Source organism: Bombyx mori, chromosome 17 (genome assembly GCF_030269925.1).
Source record: "Bombyx mori chromosome 17, ASM3026992v2".
NCBI classification, from domain to species: Eukaryota; Metazoa; Arthropoda; class Insecta; order Lepidoptera; family Bombycidae; genus Bombyx; species Bombyx mori.
Window position 1 is genome coordinate 583,169 of NC_085123.1, and position 16,479 is coordinate 599,647.

General features: G+C 37.9%; 1 protein-coding gene across 1 annotated transcript in view; it reads right to left on the reverse strand.

Moving 5' to 3' along the window:
* Positions 1–16,479, reverse strand: part of LOC101739127 (protein singed) — a 55,500-nt gene that overhangs the window by 21,038 nt on the left and 17,983 nt on the right. Inside the window, exon 2 of the mRNA XM_038017024.2 lies at positions 1,780–1,996. Within this exon, the coding sequence (XP_037872952.1) occupies positions 1,780–1,990 (211 nt within the window). The 5' untranslated portion in view covers positions 1,991–1,996. The remainder of the gene's footprint in view (positions 1–1,779; positions 1,997–16,479) is intronic.

Consider the following 16,479-nt stretch of genomic DNA (forward strand, 5'->3'; position numbering starts at 1 on the left):
GCTGATTAATCATAAAATAAGAATTATAAGGTTTAAAAATACTAAATTACTGGTAATACTAATTTACTGCCTATTTCTGCCGTGAAGCAGTAATATGTTTCGGTTTGAAGGGTGGGGCAGTCGTTGTAGCTATACTGAAGCCTTAGAACTCATATCTCAAGGTGGGTGGCGGCATTTACGTTGTAGATGTCTATGGCTCCGGTAACCACTTCACACCAGTCAGACAGGTGAGCCAGCTCGTCCGATCATATAAGCAAAAAAAAATTAAAAAATTTAGTACACCTGTTTAAAAAAATAAAATAACGAGGTAATGTTGGCATGAAGACCTTGGCCATGAGGGGCGCGACTCTGCGTGACCCTCGCTCGCAACTGAGGGGATCCGAAAATTAATGGCTTTTAAAGACACTTGACAGTGTGGCCCCGAAATAAGCGAGACAAAATGATTTACTATTTCAGAAACACGCGATTCTAATTATGTAGATGCAATAAAATATGTTTCCAGTTTTGTTAGTTGTAAAGTTGAATTTACAGTGAGGCGTCTATGAACAGCCAACTGCATGACAGTTTGCTGTTATTAATGTCATTTTTAATGCTTGCCTTCGTAGGGTAATCAATGTGTCAGTTAATTCTAAGGTCAAATTCGCCTTAAATATAATTAATCAAAAAGTGATCTTCAGTGTAAGACAAATAGAAAAAACAAACAAGAAAACCCGAAGGGCATATTATTTGGGACTCTTATGCAGCGTCTATTGTAAATCCATTCAAATTGTCATTTTAAAATTATACCAACTATGGTATTATATTTTACAGATACATATTTTATACTTTTATTATATTTATGTATGTTTTTTATTATAAGGTATGATAAGCTAAGCTTTCAGAAACACTTTGACCACAATTTGAAGCACATGTACAAATAAATTACTGCAAAAATACCCTCTATATTGCTGAAAGATGACTTTGTGGCCAAACTCTGCAAACTTAATTAAGGGCTCTCGACACACGAGGGTGTGTTTCTACAACAATTTGTATTTGAAAGGGGAATGCGACTAAAAACGGTTTATCGTCATGCATTTTCGTAAAATTTTTGGGCTTGTTATCCACATTTGTGGGAAGATTTTTATGTCCTGTAGGTTGCCTCCGTGTTTCTAGTTGATGGTCCTCCTCATTACTTTCTCTATTATCAAATTAGAAAAGCCTCTAAAATTTGTTTTCGCCTATTTACCCTGGCATTGTACATCCAAGCTTTTACTAGCTAGGCCTGAATGTATCCAAGGGAATCTTACAATGTAATTTTTACTAAATTCAATTGGACCAATTGATTTGAAAATCTGCACACGTATCAAGGAATAATGGCAATACAATCATTTTGTTGCTTCGATCTAATATTCTGACTAGAAAAATCGTTATCAGGAAGAAAATGGTTAGTTCCCTTTATGATTTATTTATCAAAGCATGTAGGTACTTTATAATTTTCAATTGGTCGTTTTGAAATACCTGCGAAATTGTTCGAATCTTATAATGAAATTTGTAAGGTTTCTTGTAATCTTTCCGCCAGATTTAGTTTTATTAGCTGAGAAGATACGCGTAACAAGAACGACCACCAGACACAGTTGTGGGTCTGCATTCCAACTTTAGAGACAAGAAACGGATTTTGTCTTTTCACCAAAAGCTCTATTGCACGATTTCAATTATTACTTTAAATCTATTTTGGACTTGAAGACGCTAGGTTAAAAATCCAAGACATATAGGTACAATAAAGCATACAAATTAACTCACTATCATTGGCATTCCCGGAAGCAGGCTCGAGGGTCCAAATCTGTTTCTTCTTTAGACTGGTGCCGTTAGCGTTGATCTTGAAGCCGAAGGTCTCGGCGGTGAGGTAGCGGTACCGAGAGTTTATCAGGCCGATGGTCCACCATCCTTTCTGCTGGTTCTGGGTGAGGATGTCTCCAGCGCTGTTGATGTCGCCATTGCTGTGTCCGTTCATTGTGATCTGGCGACAATGGAGTAATACATTAACAAATTGCGTATGCTTTCGTGACATGGCGATATCTTTCTCGTTGTATATAATGTTACTATGTATGTATGAGCCAAGCTCCACTACCAGCCACCCACAACGAGACATGATCAAAATTTCAACCACCAATATTGATTGGTCCAACTGCTTATGCAAAAAGGAATTTTGACCGACCCGGTGGCGCAGCAATTAGCGCCCCTGAGTGCTGTGAGGAAAGTTATGGGTTCGTTTCTGAATTCGGTGAAATTTTTGTGTGTGGTCTCTCGCTGTCATAGTATAGAGACTCTTCGTTTGGGGCCAAGTGATACCATGATAAAAACAATAAAAAGAATAGTTTAGTGGTAGTTATTTAGTAGAAAATTTGCAATATACAGAGCGGTAGTACCGAAACTGCGGTGTAACATAACGACGTATCTAAAACAGTTATAAAATTTTCTAATATTCATTTTATGGAAAAAATTATACAATAAATATCAGGCTTCGACCTCATGCCTCAAGGTTAGTGTCGGCGTGATGTCCTTAGTCCTGTAAACACCAAGAGGATCGTGAATTCGTCCCCATAAATGAGATAGCAAGAAAAAAGGAGCAAGTTCATTAAAAAAGGACTGAAAGATGTTTCGATCTATTGTGACCTTCGAGTCGTCTGGGTTGAAAGGACGATGTCCTGGCGGCCTTCGACTGGCTCTTTATTCCCTTTACGAGTTCACAGTCGTTTTAATCGCCGTGGTTCTTTTAAAAGATACGTCTAGACTGTGACTGGGGCGAACAGAGAATTTCAAATCATTAGTGATCTAAACTACGAATGTTTTAATTCGACTTGAAATTTTACAAAAGAAAACACAATTTTAGAAGCTACACGCCTTTCGAACTTACAGTAATAACAACAGCAAATGTAAAAAGTTTCAATTCAATTGGATATACCGCGCCATAATAATAATATGGAAACTAAAACATACATGAGCAGTTTCACGTTAGTACGATTTTAATAGCTTGTCTAGTAGTACCTAGTAGTATAGAGTCGTTGTGACCTAAAGGATAAGACGCCCGGTGCATTCGTATCTAGCGATGGAACGATGTTCGAATCCCGCAGGCGGGTACCAATTTTTCTAATGAAATACGTACTTGACAAATGATAACAATTGACTTCCACGGTGAAGGAATAACATCGTGTAATAAAAATCAAACCCGCAAAATTATAATTTGCGTAATTACTGATGGTAGGGCATCTTGAGTCCGCACGGGTAGGTACCACCACCCTGCCTATTTCCACCGTGAAACAGTAATGCGTTTCGGCTTGAAGGGTAGGGCAACCGTTGTACTGTTAATACTGAGACAAGTACAATATTCAATTCTTTTGTTCTTCTTGAAATTTGAATGTCGACAAATATACCTACATAGTATATATCCGGTAAAATCGCTTGTCGGACGGGGTCGGGTAGCGAGCTCGTAAAATAAACAAAGAAGATCATAGATGCTGTAACCTAAGATAAATGTGCCGTGAAGTGACCTCAGTAGCGGCACTAATCCGTGTTTCTGTTCGTTTCACGGTTGTCACGCTTTGCGACTAATGTTGATATCCGCCGTGAAAATTACACTATTTATTTATACCTACTAGAGGTCCCGCAGTAGTCGAAATTCGACTATAATTAATTGGAATTGTAAGTTTGTACACTATTATGATTGTATTTTATACTCCTATAATCACAAATTTCGCCAAGACTACACTATAAAAAATATTAACAAAGACAAACAATATTTAATCTATTCTCAATTTGTCAACAGACGTCAAGAACAAAAGTTTGAGAATAAACAGTATGCACGCGTGTGTGCGTCAAATACATGGTATGTAGTGTGTGTAATGTTTTCTTTATTGATTTAATGTATCTTTTATGCATTATTTAAAAAAAATATTAGCATTGTGCACTTCTTCTCTATAAGTGTGCAAAATTTCATACTCCTCCGTCCGCGCAATTTTCGTAAAAAGGGATACAAAGTTTTTGCTTCACGTATTAATATATAGATTAATATTCATTTATTTTTATATCTTGAATACAAAATTACAACGTACGTATTCCTTAGCACAGTGACCAATTTTGGGTAAGTAGCTACAGTTGCTTATACCACCCTTCCACAAAACAAGGGACACAGCCTAGGACTGCTTACTACCAAGATACTATCTATTTTTTGTTATTTCTTAGGTGGGTGGACGAGCACACTGCCTACCTGGTGTTACCTAAGTGGTTATCGGAGTCCATAGACACCTACAACGCAAATTCCGCCACTACTTCGATATATGAGTTCATAGGTTACGTTTTTACAGTACAACGGCTGTCCTACCCTTCAAGCCGAAACGCATTACTGCTTCACGGCAGCAATAGGCAGGGTGATGGTACCAACCCGTGGGGATTCACAAGACATCCTTCCACCAGTAAAAATGTATGCATGCATGCAAATAAAAGTAGGTATATAAATGCGTGTGCTATTAGATGTCGTATACGTATTTTAATATATGAGTACGTATATTGTTGTATTAATTGATATGCCATAGATTTCATAGTAATAAATACATAAAATCCTTTAGTGGGGATCGCGAGGAGATGCTCTGTCTCATTCCCGAAATGCGAACGACATTGACCGTATATTTAACATGAGATTTATTCTTTAAGGTGCAACATTAGAAAAATTTAAATTATGTATCCCGGTAAAGTTAGAATCTCATAAAAAAATCCTTTACACAAAAATCAAAACTTTGCGAGTACCAAACTAATAAACTTGCTACTGAAAGACATGGTTGATAGATATCACTCGGCAAACGGTACATCGAAACAAACACGTCGAGATATAGATCGAGCTTTCATCTGAAAAGCTTAATGATAAGTAAACAGTGCTTGAATGGAGGAAGAATCTAACAATGGAAGCGTCAGCCTCTCGCAGTCTCCATTCAACAATCCCTTGCTGCGTAGAGATAACGCCCGCCGGTCTGCGTTTTATTGTTGTCTAGGTTCATTGTCTGGCGAAGTTTTGGTTTCTGTACACTGCGGAGTATATCGGCTCCTCTATGTCTATTACACTTATTTACATTACCCGATTCACTTGGGCAGGAAATAGGGGTGCCATAGACATAAAGTAAATGAGGTCTACGCCCTTGCTTCAATACTTTGGAGTGAAGCCTAATCGAATCGGCTAATGGTCTCACGCCAGTCTTGTTCTTAATCCTTTAACTGGATTGTACAATTCGTTTGGCCATATTCACGTAGGTACGTACGTTATCACTTCCAGGAAATGTATACATTATCATGGACAAATCACACAAATCACAGTCATCTGGCCTTAAACTAGAAACCCCTGTAATATGTCAACTACGAAAAAAAAGCAAGAAATCCTGTTCGTCACACGAATGTTTTCCTGAAGTCGGAATCGAAATCACGACCTTCGGGTCTAGCGGTCAGGTGCGCTAAATATTGCGCCAGCTTGTTAGTCAATGAAAATGGTACTAGCCACGAGGTCAACGACCTATACTAATGACTTAAGTAAGCCGGGGGTCTTAACTTTGAGCTTACAGTAAACAAACAGATTGCTGTAAATCTACTGAGATCCCAGCATCTGACACAGATCGTACACTAAACGCTTATCAGTCTATAAACCTCACGTTCTAACCCCACCTTGAGACACCAGGTCGAAACCTCAAATGTATTGTATAACGACCCTCTCCCTTCAAACGACTCACCACCCCGCCTATTTCTGCTGTGAAGCAGTAATGCGTTTCGGTTTGAAGGGTGGGGCAGAGGTTGTAACTATACTGAGACCTTATAACTTATATCTCAAGGTGGGTGGCGCATTTACGTTGTAGATGTCTATGGGCTCCAGTAACCATTTAACACGAGGTGGGCAGTGAGCTCGTCCACCCATCTAAGCAATAAAAAAAAACTAGAATAATTAGCTGCTTCGCATGAAAACTAGACCCACGTGGTGCCCACCCGCGTGGCTGCCAACACGCCGTGCCAGTAAAGTTCTCGATCTCATTTACCGTTAAGCTAATTAAGTAACATAATCCCGTAGTAATCGTGTCACGTCACGCTGATTTAACGCGCACTTTGTAAAGTTAACAGATAAACTAGCGGACGTTGGTTATCTCAGAGTCGGGGCTTTGGTATAGTCCAGTTACGCGACAATTTTATGCTTCATAATCAAATAAAATCCATGTAACAAGGTTGGTATCGGCATCCAGGTTATGGTGTTTGTGGACTTCGCTAACCCTTTAAAATATGGAGGGCCAGGAGCTCAACCGTCTATCTAGTGCAAAAGCATCATCCTCATCATTCTCCTGCCCTTCTCCCAGTCACCTGGGGTCGGCGCAAAAAGTTTCCATACTTCTCTATCATATAACATTTGTTCACTCTAGTGCAAAAGCATATAGGCACTAAATTATAGAATTGTTAATGAGCAAAAAGTTAAGCTGATCTTCAATGTAGTTGCGATTGACTATAATATCGACGAATAATGTACCTAGTTTTTATAGTCTGGTAGGACCTAAGATGTTTTTGCAAACGTTTTCGTTTCGGCTTAGGCAGAACAGTTAATCCAAAGCTATTTTGATCCTTAAGTCATGTTTCAAATTGGCGTGTATTTGGTGAACTCAAGTAACGAATGCAGACCAGATAGAGTGTCCACATCAGTGTTCTAATATGCCCAATTTAAATAAGTTTGACAAAACAAGTATTACAGGTTTATATGCTACGAATCAGAGATCCTGGCAAACGATATGAACGATCAATTCTAGCTGTAAACTCATCAAACAAGATTTTTTTGGTGGCGGCTTATTATGCGCTACCTTATCATCTTCTATATCTTATTAATGAGTCAACAAATTGAAAATCAAAGAACGGCAATAACTATCACGGGAGCATATTTCACGTTATGTGCACTTGCGACCTCTTGCTGTTTGGTGTTGCTGTCATGAATGAGAACACCTGTTCGGACAGTGTGAAGGAAATACAACAAGTTCAAAATTTGTAACTTAATAAAGAAATACAGATAGCATCGCCTATAATTTGGCCTTGGTTGCTTAGGGAGAACGTACTTGTGATTTGTCAATGACTGTTTAATTCTACCAGTAGTTCCACTGACTATCCACCTCTTTTGGTTGAGGGAAAATTCTCGAATCATCACCCCACAGGCTGGGACGATCATTCGGTGTGGGGTCGCCCGAAGTTCGATCCCATCCCCGCCGTAATACAGTTTCGATAATTTAAAAGCCATATACAGTACACTTGAATTCAGATAAATCGAATAATTTACCCGAATTCACAACTGTATAAAATAACGAATACGTGTCTCAAAGCTAAAGCGCGAAGGTCATACGAGATGAGCACGATCTATTGAGAGCAGGACGCGCCCGTCACGCTCCGGGAACGAGGCCTCAACACTGGGTCAAAGGCACGCCTATGTATTGCACTGTACTCGGCCACACACGGCCACACAAATGAAAGACCGGTACTAAGCAGAAGAGATAATCTAGAGCAAATCTTCAAATAATAGTGCCCATCAAAAAGAGTATGGTGTAGCTGGGATAACTTTTTTTACTATACGCGTGGACCTATTCAGTCATTATCGCAGCCCAAGGACATCAAGACACTCGTGATACGTAGTTACATAGTAGCTAAATGACTAGAAGTTGATCTTGTTATTTAGGAGTTCAGTTATAGACAATAGTTCGAATATCGCAACCAGGCAAGGCTGATTGAGGAGAATTAAGCGAGTAAAGCCTGCTGTGGGTGACCGTGGGGCATGCCGTGTCCTCCTATTAGTAACCGGAGACGCTAGATTATATCAAATTAGATACTGCAACATCCTGTCGTGTGGTTATCAACTAAAGAGAGACAATGCTTACGAAATTAATGATGTGTGTCTATTAGATAGGGACATCAAAACTGACACAATGGGATTCTGTTTCCTAGCAACCTTGAGGCCTTGACGCGATATTTATTGATATTAAAAAAGCAAACGTTGGCATAGTGGCATCATCTTATGCATGGCCACTGTTTCCTAACTAGGCATGTACTAACTGTTATACATTTATCAATCGGTCCAGTATCACCCTTTCTACCAAGGTTGGTAGTCCTCTCTAGTCAGGTCTGGGGGGTGGATAGGACGTCAGGTCCGCTGCTATCACTCCACGGATAGCCACCACAGACATCTGCATCGATTCCATGTTGATCTACATTTTTTCTTACTTCGGTTTCAGTTGAATATTAATTTCCATTATTTTCTGCGTTGACATTTTTATTAAGTAAAAATAGAGTGAAAAATAGTTTTTCTTCAGTTCTTCTTGAATCCTAGACAAAATTAAATCTAGTTTTACGGCCTCTAAATCTGGACTAAATGCCAGAGCTCAAGATCCTATTAGTGTGAAATGAAACGTAAAAAATCTATAAATAATTATAGAAAATTAGACGGTAGTTTAAAGCAATATTCTAATGTCCACGTATATCGCACTTAAGTCATCCGTGACCACGAAAACTGTTAAATAAATAATCGAAACGATGGAAATAATATTATATAATGATAATTAAACACGCGAGATTAAACCGTAAAATTAGCTTTAATTACAATTTACTCTATGAATCGTTTCCGGAAGAAATAAAACATAGTGAGTTGAGACTTTTTTTCCTACCTATTCGCTGGGCTATTCCATCTACGCCCGGACGGGTAGGTAAGCTCATAGGCTCAACCTGAGAGAATTTACTAACACTATGAATTAGTGTTGTGTTCACAAGTAGGACTAGAAGTAGAAGTCTAAATCATCATCATTCATTATCCTGTCCTTCTCCCAGTCACCTGGGGTCGGCGCAACATGTTTTCTCCTTCCATACTCTTCTATCATATACCATTTCTTCACTCACTCCCTTCTTACCCATATCGTCTTTCACGCAATCCATCCATTTCTTCTTAAGTCTACCTCTTCCTCTATATCCTTCCACATTCATAGTTAACATTCTCTTACCTCATTTTCATTTCGTCTCATCACATGCCCATACCATCCCAAACGCGCACTTCTATTATTTTTATTCTCTCTCTATCTTATTCTATCCATTCTCGTTACTCCACACATCCATCGCAACATTCGCATCTCTGCTGCATGCAATCGCCTTTCATCCGCTACCTTAGTCGTCCAACAAGCTGATCCATTTCCATACAAGTCGAAGTCTAAATGAAAACTTAAAAAACTTCAACTTCAAATATAGTCGTATTTATTAAAAGAGTTTTTTTCTTTTCTTTTATAAATATTTGCGTGTGGTATTCAGCATGTGTTTCATGTGCGATTTTTTACCGCCGTCTTGGCGGGGGCACACAAGTTGTTTTATTACAGCTTTTTGTGTAGCTTCTGTTTTGAATACGAATTGTATCATTTTTTATTAGAGTACACTTTGGTTTGAAGATGATGGAGTTAGGGACTTACCATTTATACTATATGTACTTCTCTTTTAGAAAGCGAATGTTATTGAAAATTTGCATCTCAATATAAATATTTTTTGATTTTGTCTTACTGTAAAGGGATGATGAGCTCACCGTCTATCTGGTGTTAAGTTGACATGCAGGCAGTCCCAAATGCAACGGCTATCCCACCCTTGCAACCGGGAGGCATGACTGCTTTGAGGCAGAAATAGAAAGGATGGTGGTTCACGACCGGTGAATTTTATATCCTTTACTAATAATTATATTTGCTTTCGATTTTAGTGCCGTAAGTATTGTATTATTATTTAATTGAGCGTACTCTACTAATCAATCATTTTTACAAAATCAAATGTATCAACAGTTCAAAGGTGGTTGACCGCTGAGCTCACTGTTAGTATCGTAAATAATCACAGTACGCATTGTAGAATGTAAACAATGCTTATTTTAAATTTCCTCGAGTTTCGTTTATTTATTTTATATAAACTTAGAGAGTTGTTTACGTTCGAAACATAAACTTTTGAGCACAGTTTATCGTACAGTCCATCTCGTGTTTTGAGGCAGATGAATTGTTTACCGCAGAGCACGCGCTGGGCGAAAAAACAGTCATGCTCTGCAATAACTGTTCTGTACGTCTAGAGCAAAAAAATCTTTTTAGAAAACATTGACCAATTCACAAAAAAATAATTTGTTGTATAGTTTCAATAAAATACTAAAAACTAAAAATCATCATCCGTTCATACGATCATACGTTCGAGCCAGTAATACCATTTAGTCGAATAAAAAAGAACCTTTACAAAAAGATACTGTTTCAAAAAAGCCCACATAATTTGTACAGTAAACAAATTACAATCTTTATATGGTTTAAGGTCGAATACCGTAACATAAAAAGCTGTATTGATATATAACGACGAAAACCGGTAATGCAAGTTTTCATTGAACCGAAAGACGCACCGGTACCCGCGCGAATTGTCCGCTCGAAATTATTGTCTGTGGTTAGGGCGCCATTACCTTAGAGGATACTAAGAACCTAATAACCTTTCATAGAGGCGCCGTAGACTAAGGAATTAGTACCCTCCTTTCATAGATAGAGATGTGACGGTAGACGAGCGAGTCAGTCAGTCATTACGGATCCTCCCGATCCATTAACGGTGCTTTTAGGTACCACAAGCACCGGTCACCGTCCTCGTCGAACCCGTCGCTTGCGATGAAGGGCTCGGCGAGCGAATTAGCCCATAGACACCGTCCACTGAGTTTCTCGTCGGATCTTCTCAGTGCGCGTTTCCAATCCGGTAGTAGATTCTGCGAAGCACTGCTTTTGCTAGGGTCAGTGTTAGCATCACTCCGGTTTGAGCCCCGTGAGCTCGCCTACCAGTTAAGGTTACGCTGAAATAGCCTCTCAAGGCTATCCAGCTTAGGTAGGAAAAAAAAAGAGTCAGTCTTTTGAGGGGAAGCGGCCTCCCACCCTTAAAACCGGAACATATTGCTTTGATGACGAAATAAGAGCTTTCATCGACATACATTCGGTGGATACTTACGATAAAATTGTATCGATTCGAACGTTAATTGCAGGCATAAAGATTTCGGCCCAATAATGTCACAAAAAACTTCAAAAGCATATTATTATTCACGAAAAAAGAAACATATCAAAACTGTAGAATTTCAAGCAATAAAAATGTTCAGTTAGACCCAGATCTCTCTGCTGGCGTATTGTAGACGCCTAACTGTACAATGAGATCTCGAGTCGCTTCGGTCCACTTTCAGAGATATGGTATTTTGCGTTAAACCTTCCGACTAATTAGTTAATTTAATTAGTTAGTTAATTTTCAAATAATCGTCAAGTTCGATGTTACAATAATTTGTGGTTTTTATGTTGGTAGTTTGTGTGAGCCGAAAACAATACTTCGTGTTTTTGTCTCAAACTCATGGTTGCGTTATGTTTATGGTAACCACTTAACAACAGTATGCTTAGTGTGAGTTTTGTAACGTTTTCGATCGCGTAAAAGTTAACTCAAATTTGTTTGCAGTTAGAACAGCGCCCCTAGCGGCAAACGTAGGCATATGTTCGAACTCCATACAAATTCGAGTTAACTTTTACGCTATCGAGAACGTTAACAAACTCGCATTAAGCAGAGCTGATACTTTCGACCATTGTTTCGACGTTTGATAGTACTGAAGCAGGAGATATAAAATTGACTGTTTTAGGTTTGATTAACTTTGAGACTAGACCCACGCCGTAAGTGTTGGTCGTGAATTCGATCGCGTGTGCGGCCGGCCACGATCAACACGCGAATCGCAGTTAGACAGAGTTCGACGACCCCGTTCGGCCGCTTCACACCGTGACGGACGGACGAGAGAAAAATACCATGCTGTATCTCACATACAGGGTGTTTATTATTGTAAAATAACGGTGCAAAACGATTTAACAATAGTGTATCACAAATGTGTATTCATTATATATGTAGTATAATAAATGATGTAACTACGGGGATACCGGATGTTGAGATCCTATACAAGGCTAGAAGCGAAGTCACTGCCTACAATTGTCTAGCTAGTATTGAATGTCTTCATTCTCAGTCCTCTTAGTGTTTAATGATTATTGTAACTCACCACCATTTAACGACAATGTAGACACGCAACTTGAAAGAAGACGTCAAAATCTCAATCGCATTTAATAATGTTGTTCATTATCATAATGTTTTAGTTGGTTGCACCCTAAGACATGCACAACGGGTGAATTGCGGTCCAGAGTCCTCTTCTTGATCACAACGGAAAAAACTACTGATAAAGCAGTGAAAAAATAAACTTTCCTCTGTATCAGTCGTGATCCACGAAAGCGGTAGTAATTGTCTTACTTTTGAATAAATGAAGTTATTTGGTCTATCAAATACATTGTGTGCGCAGTAAATTTCCTAAGCATCAGAGCATGACAGACGGATAGATAGATGGTAAGTCTCGCTCGTTACACACGAAAACAAAAAAAAAACAGGAAACAATCCACTAAAATTATCGCTAGCCAATGGTAATCCTATTTATGCAAATCTCCGAAAGCTTAATTAAGTATGATTTTGAAGTATTTTTATGTCGAATGAGACTTTCACCTAATTACTTTTGGATTACAAACCGTGGTAACACGTAAAGCATACTTCACTTTTTTTTATTGCTCTTGGAGGCAGACAAGCGTACGGCCTACTTGATAGTGAGTGGTTACCATCGCCCATGGACTTCAGCGATGCTAGGGGCAGAGTCAAGCCGCTGTCTAAAGTTATGTAGGTAGTCTCCACAAGCCTCGTTTGAAGAAGGATATTTCATAGCGCTCGGTAAGTACTGTGGAGGGGAGCTCATTCCAAATCCATATGGTACGTGGCAGAAAAGATCCCTGGACACACTGTGGATGACCGCAGTGGCTCTAGGTAATATAGATTAACTCTACTCCGGTGGCGGGTGGCGCGATGGTTACGTATATTTGATTTTTTATTTATTATTTTATTGATTTATTATACTACTAGCGACCCGTCCTCACTTCGCTTCGTAAACTAATTTATTATTGATTTCTCTACTATTTAATGGATGTTATTATACATATAAACCTCCCTCTTCAATCACTCTATTAAAAAAAACCGCATCAAAATCCGTTGCGTAGTTTCAAAGATTTAAGCATACATTGGGATATAGAGACAGAGAAAAAAAGGGACTTGGTTTTATACTATGTAGTGATATTGTTTTCTTCGTCGTTCGTCATCTTTATAAAGAAAACTTTCCTTTTATCTCTTCATCATTCTCCTGCCCTTCTTCCAGTCACCTGGGCTCGGCACAACACGTTTTCTTCTACCAAGAAATGGTATATGATAGAGGAGCTATCATATACCAGTTTTTCGTTCACTCCCCTCTCACACATACCTATCGTCTTTCACGCAATCCATCCATTTTTTATTATGTCTTGCTCTAAAGCCTTCATAGTCAAAACATTCATAGTTAAAACAACCTCATTGCAATTTCATTCTCATTTATTTTCCCTTTATCTCTCCAAGTGGATAAAATACAATTACGAATATTCAATATTGATTTTTCTTATTCTAATCATAATTATAATTTAAATGTTCTCCGAAAAATTGCTAGTGCTGCACCCAATCAATACGAATGAACTTCATTAATTTTATCTCACTTTAGAAATATTGTAACGCTACCTGTCTTTCTACACTTAATGACACAAAAAACATGGCGTCTTCTACTAAACAGCTGTTCTTTTTCAACAACAAATTATCTTCTATTTATAGATGTTTGTTTAGGACATTTACGTAAATATTTAAGACTCACACCGGAAACTTAAAGAGGATTAAAAATAAATTCTTAATCGTTATATATAGTTTCAATGTGATAATGAAGTTATCTGGTATACAAAATTACTGTAATCGTTAGCGTGGTGCATTAATGTGACATTCTTTAGATTATTAATAAAAGTACTTTATGAACTAAAGTGACATGCTTTATTAAGTTTAATCATCATTATTTTTAATCTGAATCTAAGTAATAAAATTATTGTATTGTTGTTGGTTCCTGATTTAAACAAATTTTGAATTATTAAAATTGTAATCTAACGTCTTTAAGTTGGGGAAAATAACGTTGAAAGCTGCCTTCAAGTTAAGTAATTAATGGTGTTAAACATAGACTGAGTATGTATATTAAGTTTTGGGGCCATACTTGAGTAATCTCAGAACCTATCTGATGATAGGGGTAACTTAACACTTAAAATATTACAACGTGCCACTTTGACAATTGAAACATCCACGAGGCAATCACGAAATCTGAAGATTTTATAAGATACATTAAATTAAAAAACGTGGGATTATTATACCGTAAAACTATTATAGTTGGGGCTAAGGCATCCAAAATATTCTATAATTGTTTTCTTTTTTGTGAGAATAGTATTATCTCCTCGTCAATCGTAGATAATTGGCCTCACACATTACTTACACATCACGTCTCGGTGGTAGATTCAGCGAAGCACTATTCGTGCTAAGGATAGTGTTATCAAGTCCTCCGAGAATGAGCAACAAGTAAGAGCCGTAGTTATTACCCACCCAAGCCGTGCGTAGTTGTTTAGGCTCACAGCGAACAGTGTGCTTAGTGCGAGTTTTTAACGTTCTCGATAGCGTAAAAGTTAACTCAAATTTGTATGGAGTTGGAAGGTTTGCCTGTGTTTTCCACTAGAGGCGCTGTTCCAACTGCATACAAATCAGAGTTAACTTTTACGCTATCGAAAACGATAAAAAAACTCGCTAAGCACATAGGTAGGCGAAAAAATTACGTCTTTTTAATGAGATCGTTCATTCTATTTATTTTCTCTTAAGAACAACTTAATATTGATTTAATCTTGTCTTTTAAATTATTACACTACGTGACACGCTTCGTAATTATACATTCATCATGTTTTAATTAGGAGATTTATTTTATCATGACTTTATTTTTAATTATGCCACTTGTATGTGTCCACGTGCATTGTATCCGTGATTATATTAATATATGTTGGTAAAATGGAATGTGTGTTTGGTAAGTTGGTAGGAGATTTTAAATTATTTTGATTGACAAAACATAGTATAGGGTAATCAGTACCGGAGGTTTTTTTTCATTCTTTATTAGAGAATGAAAAAAAAAACCTCCTGTACCGATTGCCGGAGGTTTTGTTTTAAATTTTGTTCGGCGATGTTATTGAATTACCCATTCTTCTTCTTGGGTATTTTCAGCATTATACAATATGTTTACATTTAGATATTTAAATGCTAATAATCATCATCATCATCATCATTTCAGCCTATCGCCGTCCACTGCTGAACATAGGCCTCTCCAATAGATTTCCAGTGCGACCGGTCCATTGCCACCTGCATCCAACGAGACCCAGCGCTTTTTACTAGGTCGTCGGTCCATCTAGTAGGTGGCCGTCCCACACTGCGCTTGCCAGTACGTGGTCGCCACTCCAGGATCTTTCTGCCCCATCGACCGTCCTCTCTATAATACTAACAATAAATTGCTGATCAATATTGGCGGATTGGATTTTTATCACACAATATGTATCATTTTACGTTATTGTTATTTGTAGGTAAATATAGGGACGAATTTACTTAACTAAAATGGTAATATAAGCCTCAGCTTCTTTGTATGTATCGTTTGATGCCAGTAAAGCGCTTTACCCATTAGGCCATGACGCTTTTCATGAGTCTTAAAGTCACTTCATATCCCATTGATAACAATTTGAATATCACCGTATTCTTATCTTGAAAAACTGGATAGTTTGTCATATTGCTGATAATAGACACGACATCCTACCAGATCGTAGTGGTCCACCGAGTAATTACTGCAACGATCTTATTTGTTTAATTCGCAATGAAGTTCAGAACTAATTAGGAGTAGACTTTTTGGAACGCGAGGAGTGAAGTTGTGTGATTTGTTTTATTTTGTCTGTTTAATGTTTTTTCAGGTTTAAATGTGTAATAACGGTGGTTTATTAACTGTTTAATATCTGTGAAAGTGCACAAATGTGGGAAAATGGAACAAAGCCGTTGGACGTAACTTCTCGGTATCCTCCAAAAAGTCCACTGAAAAAATCTCAGTAAATGACCACCATTTTACTGAGATTATATTTCGTCCCATATCATTTTATTTCATGTCATTTTATTTAATTTCATCCGAACTGATTAATGTCTTAAATTAATCATCTTCATTTCATTTTATTTCATTTCATTTCACTCCATATTATCATTTTTCATAAAAATAAGAATACAAGAATAGAATATAAGAATGCCTATTTCTGCCGTGAAGCAGTAATGCGTTTCGGTTTGAAGGGTGGGACAGCTGTTGTAGCAATACTTGAGACCTTAGAACTGATATCTCGAGGTGGGTGGCGCATTTACGTTGTGGATGTCTATGGGCTCCAGTAACCACTTAGAACCAGGTGGGCTGTAAGCTCGTCTACCCATCTAAGCAATAAAAAAAAAGAATACAAAGACATG